A 20,725-nucleotide genomic window follows, 5' to 3' on the forward strand; every position below is an offset into this window, starting at 1 on the left:
ATTAACTAAAAATAATTAACTAAATATAATTAACTAAATATAATTAACTAAATATAGTTAACTAATGGTACAATTTTAAGCTTATATTAACAATTTCGTTCACGAATCATACGTAATTATCTAAAAATAGTACATGATATTCGCTGTCGTTCTTGCCCAATAAGGCAGCTTTCCCTTTTATGGGCAGGTTGCTATCAATAAATGCATATTTGATGCTTAGTTTTCAATAACAAACACAACCGTTCCCTGCGACTCCGACTCCGACTCCTACTCCTACTCCGATTCCGACTCTGGCGCTTGGCAACCTTTGTTCTTTCTCGTTGTACTTGTTCCGGGAACACCGACAGCCGGCAATTCTGTTATCCGGTTGCCCAGAGAAACGCGACACCGAACGACGCCACTTGTTTTTTTTTTTTTTTAACGCGAACGGGGGGGGGCGAGTATAGACGTGTCGAAATTCTCGCACAAAAGGGTTTCTTGCATGCCACTTTATTGCTTTGTTTATGCTTATGTTTGGTTTTAAGTTTCGCGGTTCTGTTTCGAATATTCTCACTAAGTTTTAAGGAATGGAAATCTACGATTTTCGCTGGAAGATGAGTGGCGTTTGTGGCTGGAGTGGCTGCAGCAAGTGGGGCTGTGGCTGTTGCACGATCTGCTGCTGATGTGGTTGAGGTTGAGGTTGCTGTTGTGGCTTTTGTTGTAATTGTTGTTGTTGTTGTTGTTTTTGTTGTTGGGGCTGCTGTTGCTGCTGGTTGGACTTCTGCTGGGGTTGCTGTTTCTGCGACAGTGGCTGCTGCTGTTGCTGCTTCTGTTTTTCCTTAAAATTAAAAAAATATTTTAAATAAATACACATCGGGGCATATAGTTTAAAAAAAAAAAGCTTACCTGGAAGGCAGCCTGCTGGGCCTGCAACTGCTGCTGGTGCTGCTGACGGCGTTTCTGCTTCTCGAACTCCGCCAGATGCTCCTGCTGCTTGCGCACCAGCTCGTCCATCACCTCGTGATTGTAGGTGGAATGCAGCATCAGTCCCAGCAGATTGGCCCGCGAGGTGAGCTGCTGGCGAAGCGTGCGCTCCTGCTCCATCAGGTCGTCCATCTTCAGCCACTGCCGCACCCGCTCCAAGTCGATCTCCGCCCGGCGTATCTTCTCCCAGGCGTAGTGCTTGAAGCAGTTTTTTTTCGGCGCCCGGCAAAACTCTCCCGTGGGATTGAACACGTTGTTGACCAGGGGCGAGCCGCACACGTCCGTGTCCAGTACCTTGGGGTCCTTGCTGTGCTCGGGGCAGAGGACACGCAGGCGCTTGCAGTACGTCTTGCTGGCCTGGTTGTAGAAGTCACAGAACATGTTGTTGCCCTCCATTCGGGTCTGGAAGATGCTGCCGAAGCTGGCCTGCGACTCGTACTTGTTGAAGCACTTCTCCATGTGTTTGATGGCCGTGCGCGAGTGAATCTCGTGGCCGCAGGTGATGCAGTACATACTTTGCTCGTCCTCCCCGCCGTCGGCGCTGTCGTGGGGTCGCTGGGTGTCGATGGAGCTGCGCTTGGCTCGGTCCACCACCATGTTCAGCTCCTCGCAGCGCTTCTCCAGCTCGGCGAGGGCGAAGCGCACCATGGACTGCTTCTGACGAATCTGGTCTAGTTGCTTCCGGTTCGCCTCGGCGGCGTGGCAGGGCGTTAGGTTCCACTCCTGCAGACGCTGTGGTAAAACCTGTGGACTTACTCGTTAGAACTTGGAACTATTGAAGCTGGAAGTAGCTGGAGTCACCTGAAAAATCCGATTCGTGGCCAGATTGAAGCCGCACTTGTCGCTGCAGTACTTGCTCTGGGGTCGCGCCTGGCAGCAGCAGCCTGGTCCGTGGCACTGGCGCATACCCTCCAACTCAGGATTGATGAACACCTCCGGGCTAGGCGCTCGTGGGCCGCTCACGCCGTTCAGCTTACGATCCTTTGCAGCGGCCGCGCCCGCCTTTTCCCTTTTCCGGCCAGCGCCCGAGGTAGTGGGCTGTGCATCGGCAGCCGCCTGGGCGACGCAGGTGCGGTAAATGCAGCGCGGCTTGTGTCCCACCCGTATCCGACAGGCGTCGCACTGGTTGCAATTGGGCCTGCGGCAGCCCTCGCAGGTGCCACACCGCCTCCCCATCTTCGGTTCTCGGGCGCTGCTGTTTTTCCGCTTCATCGGCGCCGCCACCGCCGGCGCTGGAGGCGGAGGCAGCGCATTTGTTCCACCAGGACCACTATTACTACCGGACGGAGCGCCTGATGGACCCGCTCCGCCCGGTGCGTTTAAGCTAGTGGAGGCGGCATTGGAGGCCGCTGCCCGTTCCGTGGCCACCAGCCGGAATATGGTTTGTAACTCTGGGTTCTCCTTCTTGCAGCGCCGGCAATAGTACTGTTTAATGTGCTTGGCCTCCTTCTCCGTGATGCCAATGCAATCGCCGTGATACCACTCTTCACAGCCATCGCAGCCTCTGAAATGGAAGAAAGGAATGTTGTTATTGTTTACAGATGGCCACAGGTGTTTGGACTCGGCAGGGAGCGGGCGGCGGGGGGCGAGGCTCACATCATAAACCGGGAGCAGTCAGATGTTCGGCAGATACAGTAGGCCTGGTCCTCCTGCTTGAGTATTGTGGCTATCTTGGACTTGCGCTCCGGGAGATCGAACTCCCTCGCGATCTCCCGCCGGATTTCCTCTTTCTGCAATGAAACGGGTCAAGGGTTACCAAGTGTGCCAATGATGGTCTCAATCGGCGTACTGTTTTCTTGTATTTCTTCTTGTCCGCCATAGGATCTCGCCCAGCTCCAAGTGCTCACGTCCAGGTCCCAATAACAAAAAAAAAACCTCGAACTCATGGGGGTGGTCCAGCCGATAGGTATCGATAGCCTAGCGATGGGCCTATCTTTTGGTGAAAGATTAATATTTTAAATATTAAATACTTAGTGAGTGCCTTGTTTTAAAACTAAAGATTTAAAAAAAAGTTTACATTTTTGAGAAAAATATGTTACATGCTTGAAAGTTATACATCTAAGATCTGTTCTGCTTTCATTTCTAGTAATACCCACTTTTGCCACTAAAGACAACAAAATGACTGTAAGAACTGCATTAAATTGTTAAATTTCATTCACAAATATAAGTCTAAAATTACAATACATAGATAAATATATACTACAAGTTTTATCTGTCAAGTTTTTTGGTTTTAATAAAAAGCTATTGAAATCATGAGTATTTAGATATATATATAGATTTTTAGGTACAAATTGTGTGAACTATATATTATCTACAAAGCACAAGTTTATTTTATGTCAAAAATTAGGTTTTTAAAAATAAATTGCAAAATTTTTGAAAAACTCAAAGCTGTAACCGAAATTTTGTGATATCTCAAAAACTTGGTCACACTGTTATCACAACCCCGCACTCACGGTCCATCTCTAAATCGCGCGCGCTTGCCGCATTTTCTGTTATTCTGTTTTTTTTTTTGTTGGAACTTACCGCGTTACTGTGATCGTTGAACCCCGGCGGAATGGCGGCTCTGAGCAACCTTAAGCAGTGTCCGCCGTTCTCCAATCTCTCGGATCTGTCGCTCCGCCACAACCCGGCGGAGCTGGAACGCTATCCGGTTATCAGTCTGCAGAATGAAATCTCCACAAATGCGGCGTCGCACCGCTACTACGGCACCCAGAGCTTCGTGGCTGTGGATGAGCGTGTCCTGAAGCGGATCACCCGCACCTTCTTCGACGGCGGCTTCTGGGAAGCCCTGGCGGAGGCGAGGAGTACCAGAAGCCGGGAGCAGGCGCCTCGGGTAGCCCTGGTGGGCGACTGGATTGACAAGTTCCTGGGTCTGGCCGGCGGACTAAAGCTTAAGATCTTCCCCCACACCCAGCAGCTTAGCGGCGAAGTGATAGCCCAGTTTGTGGAGACCAGGTGGGTGGTTTGTGGCCTCAACCGTTCCGCACCTCTCTAATCCTTTCCTTCAGAGATTGGCTGAACAGCGACGTGCGCTATGTGGCCTGGCACTGCCACTACTTCAAGCTAGCCGTGGCGGGAGTGGACGATGTTGTCCGGATATACTCGAAGAACGTGAAGCAACCCATAGTCTTGAAGGTGAGGGTTTCTTTCGGGGATTACAAATGGATTTCCTCATGGATTTGTTTGTTTTTTTTAGAGCCCCTCCCAAACGGATATCACCTGCATGGCCTGGCGACCACTCTGCTCCGGGGAAATAGTCATCGGCTGCCGGCAGGGCCTGTGCTTCTGGAATGTGGACAACAGCCTGCAGCTGGGACGCGCCAATGCCCCCAGCCAGTCATTCAGGCAGTGAGTATCCGTATCATTGGTTCCCCTTCTGAATAAGAAAGTATCCCATGCTCCTGCAGTCCCTCAAACCTGCCCATTACCTCCATGCAGTGGAACAAGGACGGCACCCTGCTGGCAACATCCTCGATCGGAGATCGCTCCATCACCATCTGGCAGCCGGACAACCGGACAATGCAGAGCCTGAACCGCCTGGGCCCACCAGGGGCGCTGATCAAGTGGTCGCCGGAAAACGACTGGCTCTTTGCCGGCACCGTGGACCGGGTGTTTCGGGTGTGGAACTGCAACAACAAGTGGACCACGGAGCGCTGGGTGTGCGGCCCCGGTGGCCATGTCCAGACAGCCTGCTGGTCGCCCTGCGGACGCTTCCTGCTCTTCGTCAGCAGCACCGAGCCCATCCTCTACCGCCTGCAGTTTGTCCAGCAGAGCATGCTTCAAGGTGAGTCCTTCTATCCAAGATATCCGCCTGGGCAGCCAGTCTCCTGCGTTTGTCCAGAAGTAGGGACTCTCGCAGGGAGACGCACTCTAGAGGCTGCCCTAGATCAAAGCTAGCTGTCGGGAACAGGTTGGCGGCTGCTTCAGCTTCCAGACCGCCTGTATAATGCCGACTACAAACCCAAACCCCACGTATCTCCCTTAAGGATCTCTCTAATCTGTCCCCGCTTTGCAGCCTCCGCTGAGGAGAAGGAGGTCCTGCCGATAGCCGACCTGAATGCCTGCAGCATCGATGCCAGCCAGACCCTGATCGGTGGGCCGGCCCAGCAGCTGGCGTGGGACCCGCACGGCAACTACCTGGTGGTCACCTTCAAGTCCACCAACAGCATCGCCGTCTTCCGCACCTTCATCCAGAAGTTCGACCTGCAGATCTCGGCGGCGTACTTCCTGAGCGGCGAGACTCCTGCGGAGCACCCGAGCTTCATCTGCTTCCAGCCCCTCTACAGGGACAACGACCGATCTGTCCTGACCATTGCCTGGTCGTCCGGCCGCGTCCAGTACTACGCCTTCGACTAGATCTTCGTTTGTTTTTGGAATAGTTTAGTTTTTATTTTTTATTTGGTTCTTCTAAGTGTTGGTTCACAATTGAATAAAATAACACTCGATAGTCGGTCGGTAATTGACTTCCAAGGATGGGAGGTTGGATGGGAGGCGTTTGGCAACCCAAGGACTTCGAGAATGGTGGCCATAATACCTCGCTCCCGAGGTGGCGGAAGAGAAGTGCCCTGTCCCACTCACACCCTCCACAGCGATCTCTTTCTTTGGCATGTTGGTGGCCAGTATTCGGTGCTCCTCCGAATTGGAATTATTGTCCATAACAGAGTCCTCCGTAAATGAGGACTCGCTTTCAAGTCAGTCCTTTCGAAGGACGCAGTGTCCTGCGGCTGGGAAAACGCCTCACAACAAAACAGCAACATATATACGTAGAGTACATGTATATAAATAATGGTATGTGTATATAGTATATAGTATATAACGCGATCTTCGATTACATAACACAACAAACAGTTAAATATCCAAAAAAGAAACATAATAGGGGAACAATTGCTGAGGCAACGGGATCACACTCGGATCTAAATACTAATCCTAAACAGAAACACAAGCACATGCAGTTCATCGAGTCTGGTTTGGTTGGTTGGTCCCTCCGAGCTCCGCTCATATGTCGCCAAAGAAGTAGCCCAGGGCGGTGGCTGCCCTCATCCTCACGCCCGCCTGCTCGTCCTTCAGCAGGACGGCTATTTTCCCGGCCACCGCCTCCGTCTGGACGCTCCTCTCACTGAGGAAGTTGTGCAGGATTCCTAGAAAGCAGAAGAAGAAACTATACAATAGATTGCCTTGGGGGAGGAGCTGGGGAGGATCTCACCAATCACTATGGCTGCACTGCCTCGCACCTCCGGCCACTGGCTGCGCAACTGCGGCAGGCAGGAGTCGATAAAGTCCTGGATGTGATCGGTCAGCTCCATGGCCTGGAATGCAAAGAGGATTACAGTCTGGAACGATCTGTCCCCACTCTACTCACAATCAGCTTCACAATCTCCAGGACAAAGCTGCTGTAGTTGAGCTGGTGGCCGCGCTCCTCGCCCAACTGCTGCTGGGCCAGCTCCACCACCTTGGGGGCGGGCAGGAGGCGGCACACCCGCTGCAGGGTGCCCCGGCAGGCGGACACAATGGCCGCCTCGCTCTCGCTGAGGTGCAGCAACAGGGGGAACAGGTTGGCCACCAGCTGCTCCCGGAGCGCCTCCGTCGAGGAGGTGGGCGAGTTGCTGCCGTCGTCGTGCTTGCCCTCGCAGATGTCGCCGAACAGCTGGATGGCCGCCTCGCGCATCTCGAGCGCGTAGTTGCCCAGGAAGGGGCGGATGCGGATGGCCAGGGAGACGTGGAAGGACTCGACCCGCTCGCCGGGCAGGGCCCTGAGGATGCCAGACAGGCCGCGCATGCTCTCCAGCGGAATGTTGATCAGGCAGTCGCCCACCGGGTCGTCCACGCCCTTCATCAGCGCCCCAATAGCCGTCTCCGAGTAGCGCTTCGCCTCCTTCTCCGCCAGCTGGCCCACATAGCCCATGCCCTGGATGCTCAGGCCCCGCACCACGGCATTGGGATCGGAGAGGGCGGCGCCCAGGTGGGAGAGGATCGTGGCGGCCAGTTCCCCCGAGGGCTTGAGCGGCACCAGGCGCGAGAAGAGACCCACAGCTGCCACGCGCTGGCCGTCGTGCGGGGAGGCCACGTACTTGCTCAGGGAGTTGACCAGCTGCCGCATCTGGGGGCTGCCCAGCTGGAGCTGCTGGCCCAGACCTATGGCCATGGGGGTCAGCAGTTCGATGTAGCTGTGCCAGTCGGCGCTGGTGGCCAGTTGCGAGTTGACGCTCAGTACTCCGGCGATCTGCTCCATCTCCAGATTGGTGAGGAAGGCCTGCAAGGAGGAAGATTAGTTCTAGTCCTGATCGGAGCCCCCATATCGGGCTTACCTGGAACGACTCCAGGGCTATTTGGCATGGATTGAGCTTCACCAGCTCCTTGTTGGGCACGAAACCGAACTTGGACTTGCCCGACTGCGGCTGGTTGGGACTGGCGGAGGCAGTCACGGGCGGATTGGGGGCCGCCAGGTTGGTGTAGCTGCTCAGGGAGGTGAGCAGCATGCTGAACATGTCCGGGAAACGCTGCTCCAGTTGCTGCAAGGAGATTCCCAGTTAGAGACATGGATTACAGGGTGGATGTTAGTCCAATGGTACCTCCTTGATGTCCTTGCACGGCAGCATCTCGTGGAGGGCACAGAAAATGGCAAAGGGCTGGGCGCTGGCTATCTTCTGGCGCTCCTGGGACGAGGGCGTCTCCGAGCCACCGCCCTCCTGGAGGGCAGCGCCACTGAGCAGCTGCAGGAAGTTGTCCAGCATGAGACCCGTCAGCTCCGGGTCGCTGCACACCAGATGCCAGTACTCCACCAGGCTGGGGTCGAAGGGCAGCGGCTGGGCCAGCATCTCGGCACACACCAGCTTGGGGTGGTGCTTGGTGAGGGCCACCAGCGCCTTGAGGACGCCCGACTTGGCCCGCGGCACCTCGCAGAGCTGCAGAGCCACCAGGCTGTCGCGCACCAGGTCGGGAATGGCGTGGAAGAGCTCGGAGCCCTTTTGCTGGATGAAGAACTTCAGCACGACACTGGCTCCGATGGTGGAGCTCTGCTCCGGATCCCTCAGTGAGTACAGGAGGGTCTTGCTGCGAAACCGAAAGCCTTTAAAGGAAAGTCCCGAAAGGAAGAGGATGTGGTTTTTACCAGAACTGGAGGTACTGGAAGCTGGAGATCCTGAGGGCTATTATCTTGGCTATGTCCCCGGCCAGGTTGTAGATCTGCTTGGGTTCGTCCGTGATGATGTGCTCCTTGATGGCCTCGATCTCCTTCAGCCAGTCGGCGTTGCTGTCGATGCTGGCTATCGTCAGGGTCTCGTAGATGCAGGCTATCTCCAGGGTCTTCTGCAGGATCTCCACCGACACCTGGCGCACCGTCCCGTTCGAGTCGATGCACCGGGGCACGATCTTGCCCAGCATCTGGCCGGTCTGGTTGAACTTGGAGGGCGCCTCGCACCCGATCCGCATCGCCTTGATGTACACCTCCAGGGTGTTGTTGAAGACGTGGCTGGCGCAGATGCGCACCTCGGAGTTGCGGTCGCGCGTCCACCCCTCCAGGATGCCGATGATCAGGTCGAGGGTGGCCGGCGAGGCGTCCAGCTCCACGATGGCGCGCACCAGGGCGTTCAGCTGCGGCAGCGACTCGTTCAGGTGCTTGGCCAGGAAGCTGTTGCGCTCGTCCTCCTCCTGGGAGTCGAACTTCATCTTGAGCTGCTGGGCGCAGCCGAAGAAGTTGCGGCACGCGATCTCGAAGATGACGCCGCCATCCACGCACTCGGCGGTGTCCGGACCCCCTGCGAATCCCCGGAAGAGTTAATCAAATCCCAGAAACTATGGATCCCCCGCCCAGGGCTGCTTACCTATCCGTATGAAGTCCGTGCCCAGCTTGAGGATGGTGGGCAGGAGGGGCAGGTCGTTGAAGGGCGCCTCGATGGGTATGCTGAAGACCGTCTCCATGATCTGCTTGCGGTGGCGCAGCGGGGACGGCAGCTGCTCCTTGGTGGCTATCAGCTGGTTGCAGATGCTCAGCAGCGTCTGCAGGATGGCCGACATGAGGGTCTGGTCCTTGTGCATGGCCAGCTGCTGCATGAGGAAGCCCAGCAGGGTGTCGTCCTCGTCGAGGTGCTGCAGCGACTGCAGCGGATCGGCCTCGTCCATGATGTGGCCGAAGGCCTTCACCACCAGCAGGTTGCTCTTGTAGTTCTCCAGCTCCTTGTGCGTGTCCTTGATGAAGTGCAGGTTGCTGAAGAAGCCGGTCGAGTGCTTGCGCCCCCCCACCTGGGCCAGCTCCGTCAGTTTCTTGACGAGATGCCCCAGGTGCTGGCGCGAGATGTAGCCCAGAGCCCGGGCCGAGGACTCGATCTTGCGCTCGTAGTCCGCGTGCTTCACGTGCTTGTCCAGCCGCTCCTGCCGGGCGCTCGTCACAATGAGATCGATCTTGGTGTGGATGCAGGCCACGTCGGTCACCTGGAGCAGGGTGAGGGCCACCGCCTGGAGGAGCATGCCCCGCTCGGCGCTCAGGTCCGGCAGCTGCCACTCGGAGTGGGGCAGGCTGATGGGGTACAAGTACATCTGGTCGGCCAGCTTGCTGGCCATGCGCTGGGCAAAGTTCTCGTCCAGTCCGCCGAGGAACTCGTTGGTCTCCAGGACGAAGTCGTGCAGCTGCTGGCGGTACGCGCTCTCCCGGTTGATCTGCAGCTGCAGGTCCGGGATACGACGCTCCCAGAGCTCCTCCAGGGCGGGGTTCACCTGGGGATGGTAGTAGCGCAGGAAGCTGAGGATGTTCGAGCAGCGTTTGATGCACTGCTGGTTGCCCAACAGAGCCAGGCACCGGGCGTAAATGGTCTCCGCCCCCGGCACCATCACCTTGCCCCGCTTCACCACACCCCGATCCTCGCCGGCCGCCCCATCGCCTGCCGGAGCGTCCGCGTGGGCTGCCGCCTCATCGCCGGCTGTGTCGTACTCGATGTGGGGCGACTTGGCGAAGAGGCTGGCCAGGCACTTGGCCAGGTTGCCGCAGATGTCGGTGTAGTCCAGCAGGATGAAGTAGTTGAGCAGCTCCCGCTTCAGCAGCTCGTCCAGCGTGCCCACCGTGGAGGCCAGCATGTAGAGGGTGTTCTCGCAGCTGAGGGCCAGGTTGGCGTGCTCCTCGTGGCTGCCGTGCTCCTGGTTCGACTTGGAGTACTTGCAGCTGTGGCGCACCACGAACCAGACGAACTCCTTGTCCCGGATGTGCGACTTCTGGGCCAGGGCCACGATCGTCTTCAGCAGGGTGAGCTTCATCTTGATGCCCTTCTCGGAGAGGATCAGCTGCTTGAGGCACTCGATGCTGGCCGGGATCCGGCTCTCGATGTTGCCGGCACAGGAGTTGAGCAGGTGCGTCAGTATCAGCAGCGACTTCATCCGCTCCCGTTCGCTGTTGTTGCGCAGGTGGATCAGCAGGGTCTCCATGATCCGGGCGGAGTAGGCCTGGTGGCTGGCCAGGAGGTGGAAGCACCGCAGCACCTCGTAGTGCCCCTTCACGGTCTGCGGCTTCTCGTAGTCCGGATAGACGCAGACCAGGTCGAAGAGGTGCGAGATCAGCGAGTCCAGGATGGCGTCCAGCACCTGGGCATTGATGGCGAGATTCGTCTTCAGCACGGAGCACAGGAACTGGGTCACCGCGTTCCGGTCCACGCTGCGCCGGTACAGGGCGAAGATCTGGGGCACCAGCCGCGCCGCCTGGTCCTGAATCCGGTCCTTCGGCAGCAGGGGGTACATGCTGGAGAGCGCCTGGAGGATCTCCACGCACACCTTCGGCTCGCGGGAGTGCAGCCACTGGTTGAAGAGCACGTCGTACGCCACACTGATCTCCGTGGAGCAGTTCTCCTTCTCGCCGTGCTCCCCCTCCTCCAGCAGCGCCTCGCTGAAGCGCCCGATGGCGTAGGCGTGGGCCTGCTTGATGTGATCCTGCCGGATTCCGCCCAGGTGCGGCTGGCACCTGCCCAGTATGGCCTTGATGTGGGGCACCACTCCCGCCGGGTTCTCGGTGGCCAGCAGTCCGAGGCACTGCATCAACATGAAGTGGCTTACCCCCTCGGTGTGGCTGCCCTTGGCCTGGAGCGCCTCCATCACCTGGGCGCAGCCGTCGGCGCTGGTCCGCCCGATGGCCACCAGTATGCGCTGCGCGGGATTCTGTATGAGCGGCACATGCTCGGGGCTCCTGATGAGCTCTTGGAGTGCCAGGCTGATCAGTTTTTCATTGGCAGCCGCCGGCAGGGGCTGCTCCGTTCCCACCACATGCCGGATGCAACTGAAACATACAGGAATCAGTTTCGTTCTTCCCCCAATCCCCTAGAGAACTTACTCCAGCATCATGGCCACTGTGTGGTCGCTCATCTTGGGCTGTTGGGAGCGGTACTCGCTCAGGATGTCGGCTGCTCGTTCGGGATGTGTCTCCAGGATCTTGACGATGGCCTGCTGCATGGCGGAGCGCACTTGCTCCTCTTTGTCGGTGAAGCCATCGAAGATGTTGTGGAGCACTCCTGAAGTGATTTAAAGAATTAAAATATATTATTTCTGTTTTTTAAAGAGGGGGCAAGTCCACACTGGCAAAACAGTGTGACCAAGACTGTCTGTGAATCAATAAAACTAATCAAACAGTAGTAATTTTCTTAAGTAGATCGAAGTCAAGAGTCAGTAGATCACCCAGCAGACGCTGGTCACCTCCGTCAGATGGTCGAGTCCACGGGCGGCGAGGCTGATGCTCTGAAGAAGGTGACCAGTGATAACCACAAGAGGATGCAACAGCAGCGGGATGAAAGGGAACAGCGGGAACCACGATGATAGCGTGTAATAGACCGTGAAGTCCTACCCGAAGGAGAGGCATTTACCCAAAAGATGGTGCTTTGTCCCTACTCCCTAGTCTTTATGTTAAACTTGTAATCGAAAAGTCTAGATATGCTGTCTTAAACGTATTGTAGTTAGACCTAATCTTCAACTCCAGTGAAAAGTTAGGAAACTTTCAACATGTCAACCGAAAGATACTCAAGTCCCCATTCATGGATTAAAACTGCAGAACACAGACATCCCTTGATTAAAAGTGGGAGTAGAGTCTAAGTAGTTCAATGTCAAGATCCATCCTGAGAACAAAAAGATCTCCTATTCTATGCTATTCTTCTTCTAAAGAGCAGCTCTTTACTTATAAAAAGTGTAGAGCTAAGTAGAGCAAAGTCAAGAGTAAGCTCAAAAACAAAAATATGTCTCATTCTTATTGTATTGTAAAGAAATCCGTTTAGTTGTGGCTCCTATTTGACTCCTCCTTGGCCATCGAAGATGGTGTGGAGCACTTCTGAAGAGATTTCAAGAATTAAATCATAAAATTCCTCTTTTCCAGGGATGGCAAGTCCACACTGGCAAAACAGTGTGACCAGAACTGTCTGTGAATCAATTACAAGTTTTAATTTACAACTAGGGCATGTTTTCTTCAATGTTTTCAGAAACAAAGAGTAGTTCTTTTCTTCTAAAGTCTGTAACTAAGAAGATCAAAGTCAAGACCAAGCGTGAGAACAAAAATATCGGTTATTCTTAGCATATAATAGCATACATATGTAAATGTATCTCTATTAATAGCATACAAAAATTATGCTATCCTCCTTTTAAAGAAATCCATTTAGCAAAGCCATCGTCTATTCTAATGGACTTTAATCGACGGGCGATGAAATTCCAATACGAAATTATAAACAAAAGAATTTCTTTACAGGCGCCATTGAATCGAAATAAACAAAAAGCAAAGGGGTATTTTGATAAAAGCAGACACGTCATCCAGTCTCTTCCAGACTGGAGCCTTTGCCCAGACGGTATCCAATAGCTTTGGTTCCAACCTGATCTGTTGGACAAACGTATTCTGGGACGGGAAACCAGATCTGGGACTCGGATCACTGCAATTTGTGGGTGTAATTGCGAAATGATGTCGTCTAGTCGGGTCGAGATTGTTTTTTTTACGCAGCTCTAGCTATTGATTTGTCATCCGATGAACAGAAACAACAATTTCGTTATTGTGGCTGGCTCCAAAGGTTGCAAGAGATGCTTTTTTAGGGTTTCATTTGGGTGCCTTTTGTTTCACCAGCGAGGGTGGAACCGTGCAGAGGGTGGGGGCCATGAATTCGATTCAACAGGTCCCCCAGCGCACACCTGCGGCCAATCAAATAGAACTAAAATAAAAAATACTTGAGCATTATTTAGGCAGGGCAGACATACCAAAGTAAACCTGATTAACGAAGTAAGAGGACCTTAGCTTAAAGTCTTCGAGAACCATTGTGGTTGACATACTAATCGCACCGCGAGTGTTGCCAAACAGATAGCAAAATATAGGAGTTGTTGCTCTCCCTTTTACTCCACCCCTAAAAATAGCTAGGACTTCAAAAGCAAGTGTGTGTGTGTGTGTGAGTGTTTGGAGGTCCTGGCGCCAAAGCTAATGCGTAGTTGTATTTTTAGAGCTAGGACAAAGACTGAGCTTTGTAACAGGCGGCGGCGTAGGAGGGCCGGAGACGCCCATTACACATATTCGTATTATTAATGTGCGGCGAGAGCGTGTGTGCATGAGTGTGGGTGAGTGGCTGTTTTGTGCATGAAGGGGGTTTTTTTTTCTTTTGGGAGCCGAAAAGATGATATCTCCTGCTGATGATGTCTTCTGATGGCTCAATATTTACCTTCCAGTATCGTTGGCTTATCAGAGGGCGCTGTCGCCAAAGAACCAGCACCAGCTGCACCAGCACCAGCCCCAGCAGCTGATTTGTTGTTGCTCGTTGTGTTTGTTGATCCGTTTCCACCGCTGCCGCCACCGCCACCGCCACCGCTACCGCCCCCGCCACCCCGCTCATCCATTTTTTTGGTGGAGCTTCGTGTTCTCTTCCACTTCTCCAGCTTGTCGGGGATTTCGGCGAGAGTCTAACGCACGCACACGCACTTAGCAAAGACCAGGAGCGAAATCAAAACGATCCAAACGGAGTTTGTTGATTCTTCGTGGTTTGCAGTTGCGAAATTCATTAAATATCGATGCACACATCGATAGTTGCATATCACCAATCGATAGTATGGTTCTGCACAAGTCACCCTGTGGATTACTAAAATTTTAAAAATTTAAATTACTTTTTAAATACCTCTTATCTGGAATTATTGCCTAAAAATCATTGTAAAGCAATTACTAACCATTAACCTTTTAAATTATTCATTTTAAGAAATAACTATTAAATAATATATAAGTATTTTTGAAAGAAAACTTGATTAAATAAATCTATAAACTAAAGTTTATATTTGTATGTTTTTTTTTAGATTATTTTTACATTAATTATTTAATTACAAAATATAAATATTAACCAATAAAAACTATACGATAGTTTACCCTCAACTAAGCAACAATCTGGTAGCCTGGCTTTCACAAACTTGGCAGCCCTATCGTCCGGCTCACATCTGTCACTGCCTCCCGTCTTTATATAACCTTAAAACCAAATCAATCAAATACAAAAATTCAAGTTTCGGACCCGAGACTCTGTATTTAGTCAATTGTTCACTGAAAAGCACACGCTCGCCGCCAATATGTCAGACTTTGAGAATCTGTCCGGTAACGACAAGGAGCTGCAGGACTTTCTGATGATCGAAAAACAAAAGGCGCAGGTCAATGCACAGGTAAGTGTCCCCGGAATACCCAATACCTAATGCCGCCGTACTATAATGCCCTCTTTGGATATAACAACAGATACACGAGTTCAATGAGATTTGCTGGGAGAAGTGCATCGGCAAGCCGAGCACCAAGCTGGACCATGCCACCGAGACTTGCCTCAGCAACTGCGTGGATCGCTTCATCGACACCTCACTGCTCATCACGCAGCGGTTCGCCCAAATGCTACAGAAGCGTGGCGGCTCCGGGGACTTGTAAAATCGGATGCGAACTCGCAACCCGAAACTCCGCCCGGGAGAGCCGGGAGAGTCGCTCCGTTCCACTGTCCTACTGTTAAAGCTAATTTTAAAACACAAATTATCATGTAAGCATTTTTTTTCTGTTGCGGGTGTCTCCCAGTCGCAGCTCCCTAAAAACCCATATGCCAGCAACTCGCAAGTGTGTCTCCTGTCGGCGAACAGCCGGCAAGCCCGGCATCAATTGTGCAACAGACCTCCATCCGGGTGTCTGTCTTCTTCGTCTCCGGAGGGGCCTGCGTGTACTGAACGTGTCTACGGCTCCAAGAACAACTGAAACCTGATACCCTTTAACGCCAGCCGGACCAACAGATGCAAATCCTGTACAATTTTGCATATGTTTGGCCGGCCTGACGCTTGCGAAACCAAATAAAGACTTCTTGCGTTTTGTATGTTAAACAATCCAGTGGCTTTGACTTGTATCTGTACACGGATGTATTTATTACAAGGATAATAAAGGACACTTTCCTTCTCTGTTCCTTTTCTTGGAATAATTGCAATCTTGTTATTGCAAGTAAAAAAACTGAATGATTTGTGTTATTGTTTTGGTTTGAGGGATAAAATAAGGAATAAAGTTCTTATAAGAAACGCGGCACCATTCAAGGACATGGGCCAGTGTTGCCACACCGTTGCAATGGGCTGGGTGGTCTTTAAGGATATTGCAATAAATAATATTCTATTTTCTTGTATCAAACTTTAAATTTAAAAAGACTAATATTTTATCTAAAATTTAACAAGTTTTTATAAAAAGGATTTAGTTGTAATCTTTAATTTATTTAAATACCAATCTTGTTTTAAGTTTTAAAATTTTGAATATTTTCCGGGCTAATTCCAACCAACTCCAAGTATTGCAAAATACTAAAAAACTACGTTATTATACCTGCGGCGCGCTTTCCAGCACTGCTTCTGCTCTGCTTCACTGTAATTTTTCTGCCAACACTGCTAAACACTGCGGTAGTGTTGCCTTTAAGAAAATCGTAATATATCCAACGTGCAACTAACTTATTTTAAACATAAAATGCCCGAAGGCTGTGCCAAACGCATGTCCTTTTGCCTGTGAGTGTGAGTGTGGATAGTTGCAAACGTAAAATATATATATGTGCTAAATAGATATATGTATATGAATCGGTCGGGTCGGTGTAACGAAAAAGCAAAAAAACAGGCGAGAAAAACGAGCAAAAATGCAGTGTTGCTCTAGTTTTCCCAATAAGATTCGAAAAAAATCAGGCAACGACTTGCTCTCACTCCCGGAATGAAAAAAAAAATATTAAACAGTTAAACTTTTTTTTTATTGTGATGTGCTCCTTTTTTTTTTTCTCACATCCTTTGACTGTGTAATACACCTATGGTGGTAATGTGTGTGTAAGTGTGGGTGCCTGCGGTGGTTGTATGTGTGTGCACCAAATATTGTTGTAGTTGTAAGGGATGTTGTTCCTTGTTGTTGTTGTTTTTATGAAATACAAATGATACGGTAACTTTTGCCAGATTTTTCTTGAAAAATGCAATTTTATTATGCAAAATACATATACATAATTCAGCATCACACACACACATACACGTGGGTGTGTGTTTGTGTGTATTAATAAGTTTACAATTCTTTCCGCTCTCTATCTCTCTCGTCCCAAGTAGCGCGCTCTCTGTCTCTCACTTTTTCTCATCCTCGGCGTGTGCATACATGATTACTTGAGTGTGTGTATTATTTTATTGTAGTATCTTTTCTTGTTGTTGTTGTTGTTGTAGTTGGCGCGGATGGTCTATAAATAACACGTAAACTTTACCAAAAAAAAAAAAAAAAAAAAAAAATTACAAAAAAAAAAGAGACCCCGACAATAATTATGCTGCGGCTGAATAATTAATCGCCGACCCAGTTTACCGTACACCTCGAACACCCCGGTACACCCCGGTATTATTCCGTATTTAACATACTCCTCTCCTGCCCGAAATACACGGCAATACACCATACAACAACAAGCACAACCACAGGCGACATGTCAAGGTCAGAAGTCCGCCAGGCGAACGTCAATCCGTAACGGTTAATATCTCGCTGCACGGTGCGTGGGTGTGCGTGTATCTCCCTCACTCCTGGAGAGGGCTCTGTGTGTGTGTGTGTGTGTTGGTGGAATTGAGTGCTTATTGCACATATTTCTTTTTCCTTTTTTTTTGGTGCATACTTTTCTGCGTTCGCGCCTGCAGCAGTTGCACTGGTGTATGTGTACCGTTAGCTCACATACAGTGATCGTCAAATAAAATGTAAACTAAGCCATTACTTATTTAAAAGTTGCAAAGTTAACTGCCCCGGTCGGCTTCTGAAAGCGATTACTGTGGCAGTGGCAGCCCAAAAATACACACTCATACATATGTACGTGTGGCATACATGCTAAAGGACTCTGGCACCATAAAAATAGGCAATACAATTGCGCACAGACATGTTCATGCACGCATATACATGTGTGTGTGTGCATATCAATTATACGACGTGTGTGCTCGCTCGAGGAGGAGAATAAAAGAAAAATGTACTTCAAACGGCCCAAAAGACATTAAAAATAGGAAACAAATGACGCACATAAATTAAACGTATAGGTATTCCATACATACATACATATATTATAGTTATATATGTATATTTGTATTTAATTCTTTTTTTTTTTTTTTGACCGCAACGGTATATTTATGACCAACGGGTTTCAAACTTGTAAGGTGGGGGAGGTTAGGTAGGATAATAATAATAATAACCGTAATAACCGGTACGTAATTCCCAAAGGTGATTGAACCCTGCCATCGTCGTTACCGTTAGCGGCCATGTTCTTGTCATTGTTGTTGTTATTATTATTATTTCAGTTGTTTTTGCTGTCTTGCTTGATGCGCGTTTCCTAGTTTCCAGTCGTTGCCTTTCCTTTGCCCACTTTCTTCTCTTTCTCTCTTGCTCTAGCTAGAGAGCTTTTCCTTCACTCGCTTACGGTTTCTGCCTCCTGTTTCCGTCTCTGCTTCTGTCTAGTTCTTCGATTGTTTTAAGTAATTCACGTCACTGACGTCCACAACATTAATCAAAGTGCCGTTGTCCTCGTGCGTGTGTGTGTGTGTGTGTCTGGGGTTTGATTTGAAAGCTTAAATTAGTTTCTGATTAGGGGGGGTCCTAAGAAACCGCTTTTGAAAAATCAGAGAATTATTCGTGAGATACCCTGACAAATTTAATAATAGTTTTTATTCAGATTCGATTAGTATTTTGTAGAGTTAGGGACATTAGGTACCATGTCTTTAGTATCTTAAGACTTCTTTTTCTCGAAAAATCGAGCTTATGTTGGCCGATCCTGTTGAAATTTGAACAGTATCTTTTTAATAAACATATCTATGGAAGTATGTATTAGTTTTTTGTAAAAGAGTTACAACCTTTAATCATTTTGGCAAAAATGTGAATATCCTTTCAGCTGAAGTAACACCATTTTGTAATACATTACTTAGACACTTTAATAGATCATATACCTTAATCCTAAAAATTACGCATTTGTCCAGGAGATCCTTCGGATTTACTTTTCGGATTTTTTGTTGCTTTTTGATAATATTATATTATTAATATTACAAATACCCATTTATTTTTGATTTCGTGGGAGGTCTCCCTCAATATCTTGATGGTATACATATAATATCCTAATATTTTGATAAAAAATAGATTAGATGTGTGTAAAACAAGGAACATATATTAAAGATTTTTAATTAAACATAGTACTGAATCTTAAAAAATCGTAAAACTACGCATAGTTTCTGAGCTCCTTGAGTCCTTTCCCTTCATATCTTGATAGTATAGCTTAGTTTTTTGATAGACCATATCAGAGAACCCTAAAAATCTTTAAAAATACTTAATTTTCTCTAAGGTACTAAGGGTCTTTCTCCTAATATCTTGGCGATATACCTAAAGTGTGTTAATATCTTGTATAGATTATAGATTAGATGTAGATATTTGTAAAAAAAGGGACCTCTTGATGATAGTATATTATGATGATATACCTTAATATCTTCACATCTGATGGAAATACATATCTATAATATAGATGAAATATTAAAATTTTAAAAAAGACGTAGTATGTATAGTTTTTGATAGACCGTATCGCTAAATGCTGAAACTCTATATGTATCTATAATATCTTTAAATTTTGATAGAAATATCTTTAAGGGGAGGGTAAGGTCAAATCATGCGAAAAAAGCCATATTTTTGTGATTTTTTTCCTGACGACACAGTTAAAATTTATTTATTCAACCAACGGTATATTAAAGTATGACATTAGAAGAATGTTTAATAAAATTTTTACAAAAAAATATTTAAAAATATGGCAATGGTAGCAGTTGTCCGGACGTGTCGCCAAAAAAAGTTGAATTGCGGTGCCCCTCATAACTCGGTGCTGGATCATTTGTAATCAAAAAATGAAAATTCATTCGTTAGATAATAGTTCGCCCCAGGTAACGCTGTAAAGGTTTTTTGAAAATTGCAATTTTTTAATTTTTTCGAAGACTTTGAAGTGAAAAACTCAATTTTTTGGGAAAAAATCGGTTTATTTGTCATTGCGAAATCAAAACTATGAACAAAAAAAAAAAAACTTGACAGCGTTACCTCGTAAAATATGTACAGAAATAGTGTTTAAAATTTCAAAAGGATCGGTGAAGTAGTTTTGAAGTTATGAGGGGCACCGACTTTGAAAACGTGAGTTGTGGGAATAACGCTTTAAAGTTTTAAACAAAACAAAATCCAGTGTAAAACGTTTGCAAGCAACTTCGTCAATAACTAATAACTTCGTCAATTTTGCTTTAATTGACTTGAAATTTTGACACAATATTCTTCAGATATTATGCATTCAATTTAAAAAATAAAAAAAAAATGGAAAAAAAAAAAATTTAATACCTTACCCTCCCCTTAATACAGATTATAGATAAGTATTTGTAAAAAAAAGGGCTTAGTACGTAGTGTTTTTGACAGAGCATATGACTAAATCCTAAAGATTTTTAGAAATCCCCAAAAACACGCATAGTTCCTGAATTACTTGGGTCTTCCCCCCTGATACCTTGATAAGAAAAATCTATAATTCCATATTGTTTGATTTGTCGGGCCTGCCCTAACAGTTTCTTGATTGGGGGACCTGTTTGTTTATTTGTTGCACAAACAAATCTGCTGGAAGTATATAATATAAAGGCAGATTTGCCAAAAATTGTGCCCAACACACTATATTCTTTTTTTATTAAGGCAAATATTAGCCGAGCTGGTCTGTTATTTTTGATTATCTCGAGTTGGCAACTTTTGAAAAAAAAAAAAGGAGAAAAAAAAAACACACAGGCCAGATATATATGTACATAGGGGAGGTGGTATATATGTATGTAGGGGTGATATATAGTATATATGCAAATACTAATTGTTGGACAGGCAAACGAAGACTGAGAATCGCTCGGGAATCGGTCGGGAGCAGAGAGGAGCACAGCAGCGGAGATGGCCAGCAAAGCAAACGAGAGCGAGACAGGCAGACATATTGAGGGCCAACGGCACAGGCAGAGGCAGAGGCACCGTTATAGTAGTGGCTCAGTTGGACGTGTGTCTGTGTGCGGTGCGGGTGTTTTCGTTCTACGGGCTTTTTATGCGACTCCGAGACTCCGGGAATCTCGCATCCGATTGCACCTGGGCATGTAACAAGTTACAAAACCAAAAATATACATTTCTATCTAGATACATGTCATATTTTCATTTTATTCATGTGAGAGAGCTAACTAGAACAATTCGCTGAAATAGCAAAAAAAAAAAAGAAAAAACATAAAAAAAAAAGAAAAAGACAAAAACTATATGTAAATAAAATGGTCGGGCCGACAATAG

General features: G+C 48.6%; 4 protein-coding genes across 4 annotated transcripts; 2 read left to right on the forward strand and 2 right to left on the reverse strand.

Annotated features, from left to right (window-relative positions):
- Positions 1-383: 383 nt before the first annotated feature.
- Positions 384-2,910, reverse strand: Cfp1 (CXXC finger protein 1). Its single transcript, XM_017244134.3, has 5 exons — positions 2,753-2,910; positions 2,560-2,693; positions 1,765-2,467; positions 886-1,707; positions 384-817 (listed from the first exon to the last, which is right to left on the reverse strand). Exons 1-5 carry the CDS (start codon positions 2,780-2,782, stop codon positions 575-577), a joined length of 1,932 nt encoding a protein of 643 aa, XP_017099623.2. The 5' UTR covers positions 2,783-2,910; the 3' UTR covers positions 384-574.
- A 359-nt stretch (positions 2,911-3,269) lies between these two features.
- On the forward strand, positions 3,270-5,410 carry Aladin (aladin WD repeat nucleoporin). The gene is made up of 5 exons (XM_017244083.3): positions 3,270-3,918; positions 3,972-4,098; positions 4,160-4,311; positions 4,371-4,747; positions 4,979-5,410. Exons 1-5 carry the CDS (start codon positions 3,518-3,520, stop codon positions 5,317-5,319), a joined length of 1,398 nt encoding a protein of 465 aa, XP_017099572.1. The 5' UTR covers positions 3,270-3,517; the 3' UTR covers positions 5,320-5,410.
- A 311-nt stretch (positions 5,411-5,721) lies between these two features.
- On the reverse strand, positions 5,722-13,950 carry c11.1 (maestro heat like repeat family protein c11.1). Its single transcript, XM_017244082.3, has 9 exons — positions 13,614-13,950; positions 11,270-11,447; positions 8,784-11,215; positions 8,072-8,717; positions 7,533-8,013; positions 7,269-7,472; positions 6,323-7,213; positions 6,167-6,269; positions 5,722-6,101 (listed from the first exon to the last, which is right to left on the reverse strand). Exons 1-9 carry the CDS (start codon positions 13,786-13,788, stop codon positions 5,959-5,961), a joined length of 5,253 nt encoding a protein of 1,750 aa, XP_017099571.2. The 5' UTR covers positions 13,789-13,950; the 3' UTR covers positions 5,722-5,958.
- Positions 13,951-14,350: 400 nt separating this feature from the next.
- Tim8 (translocase of inner membrane 8) lies at positions 14,351-15,279 on the forward strand. Its single transcript, XM_017244006.3, has 2 exons — positions 14,351-14,589; positions 14,660-15,279. Exons 1-2 carry the CDS (start codon positions 14,500-14,502, stop codon positions 14,837-14,839), a joined length of 270 nt encoding a protein of 89 aa, XP_017099495.1. The 5' UTR covers positions 14,351-14,499; the 3' UTR covers positions 14,840-15,279.
- Positions 15,280-20,725: the final 5,446 nt, after the last annotated feature.

Source organism: Drosophila bipectinata, chromosome XR (genome assembly GCF_030179905.1).
Source record: "Drosophila bipectinata strain 14024-0381.07 chromosome XR, DbipHiC1v2, whole genome shotgun sequence".
NCBI classification, from domain to species: domain Eukaryota; kingdom Metazoa; phylum Arthropoda; class Insecta; order Diptera; family Drosophilidae; genus Drosophila; species Drosophila bipectinata.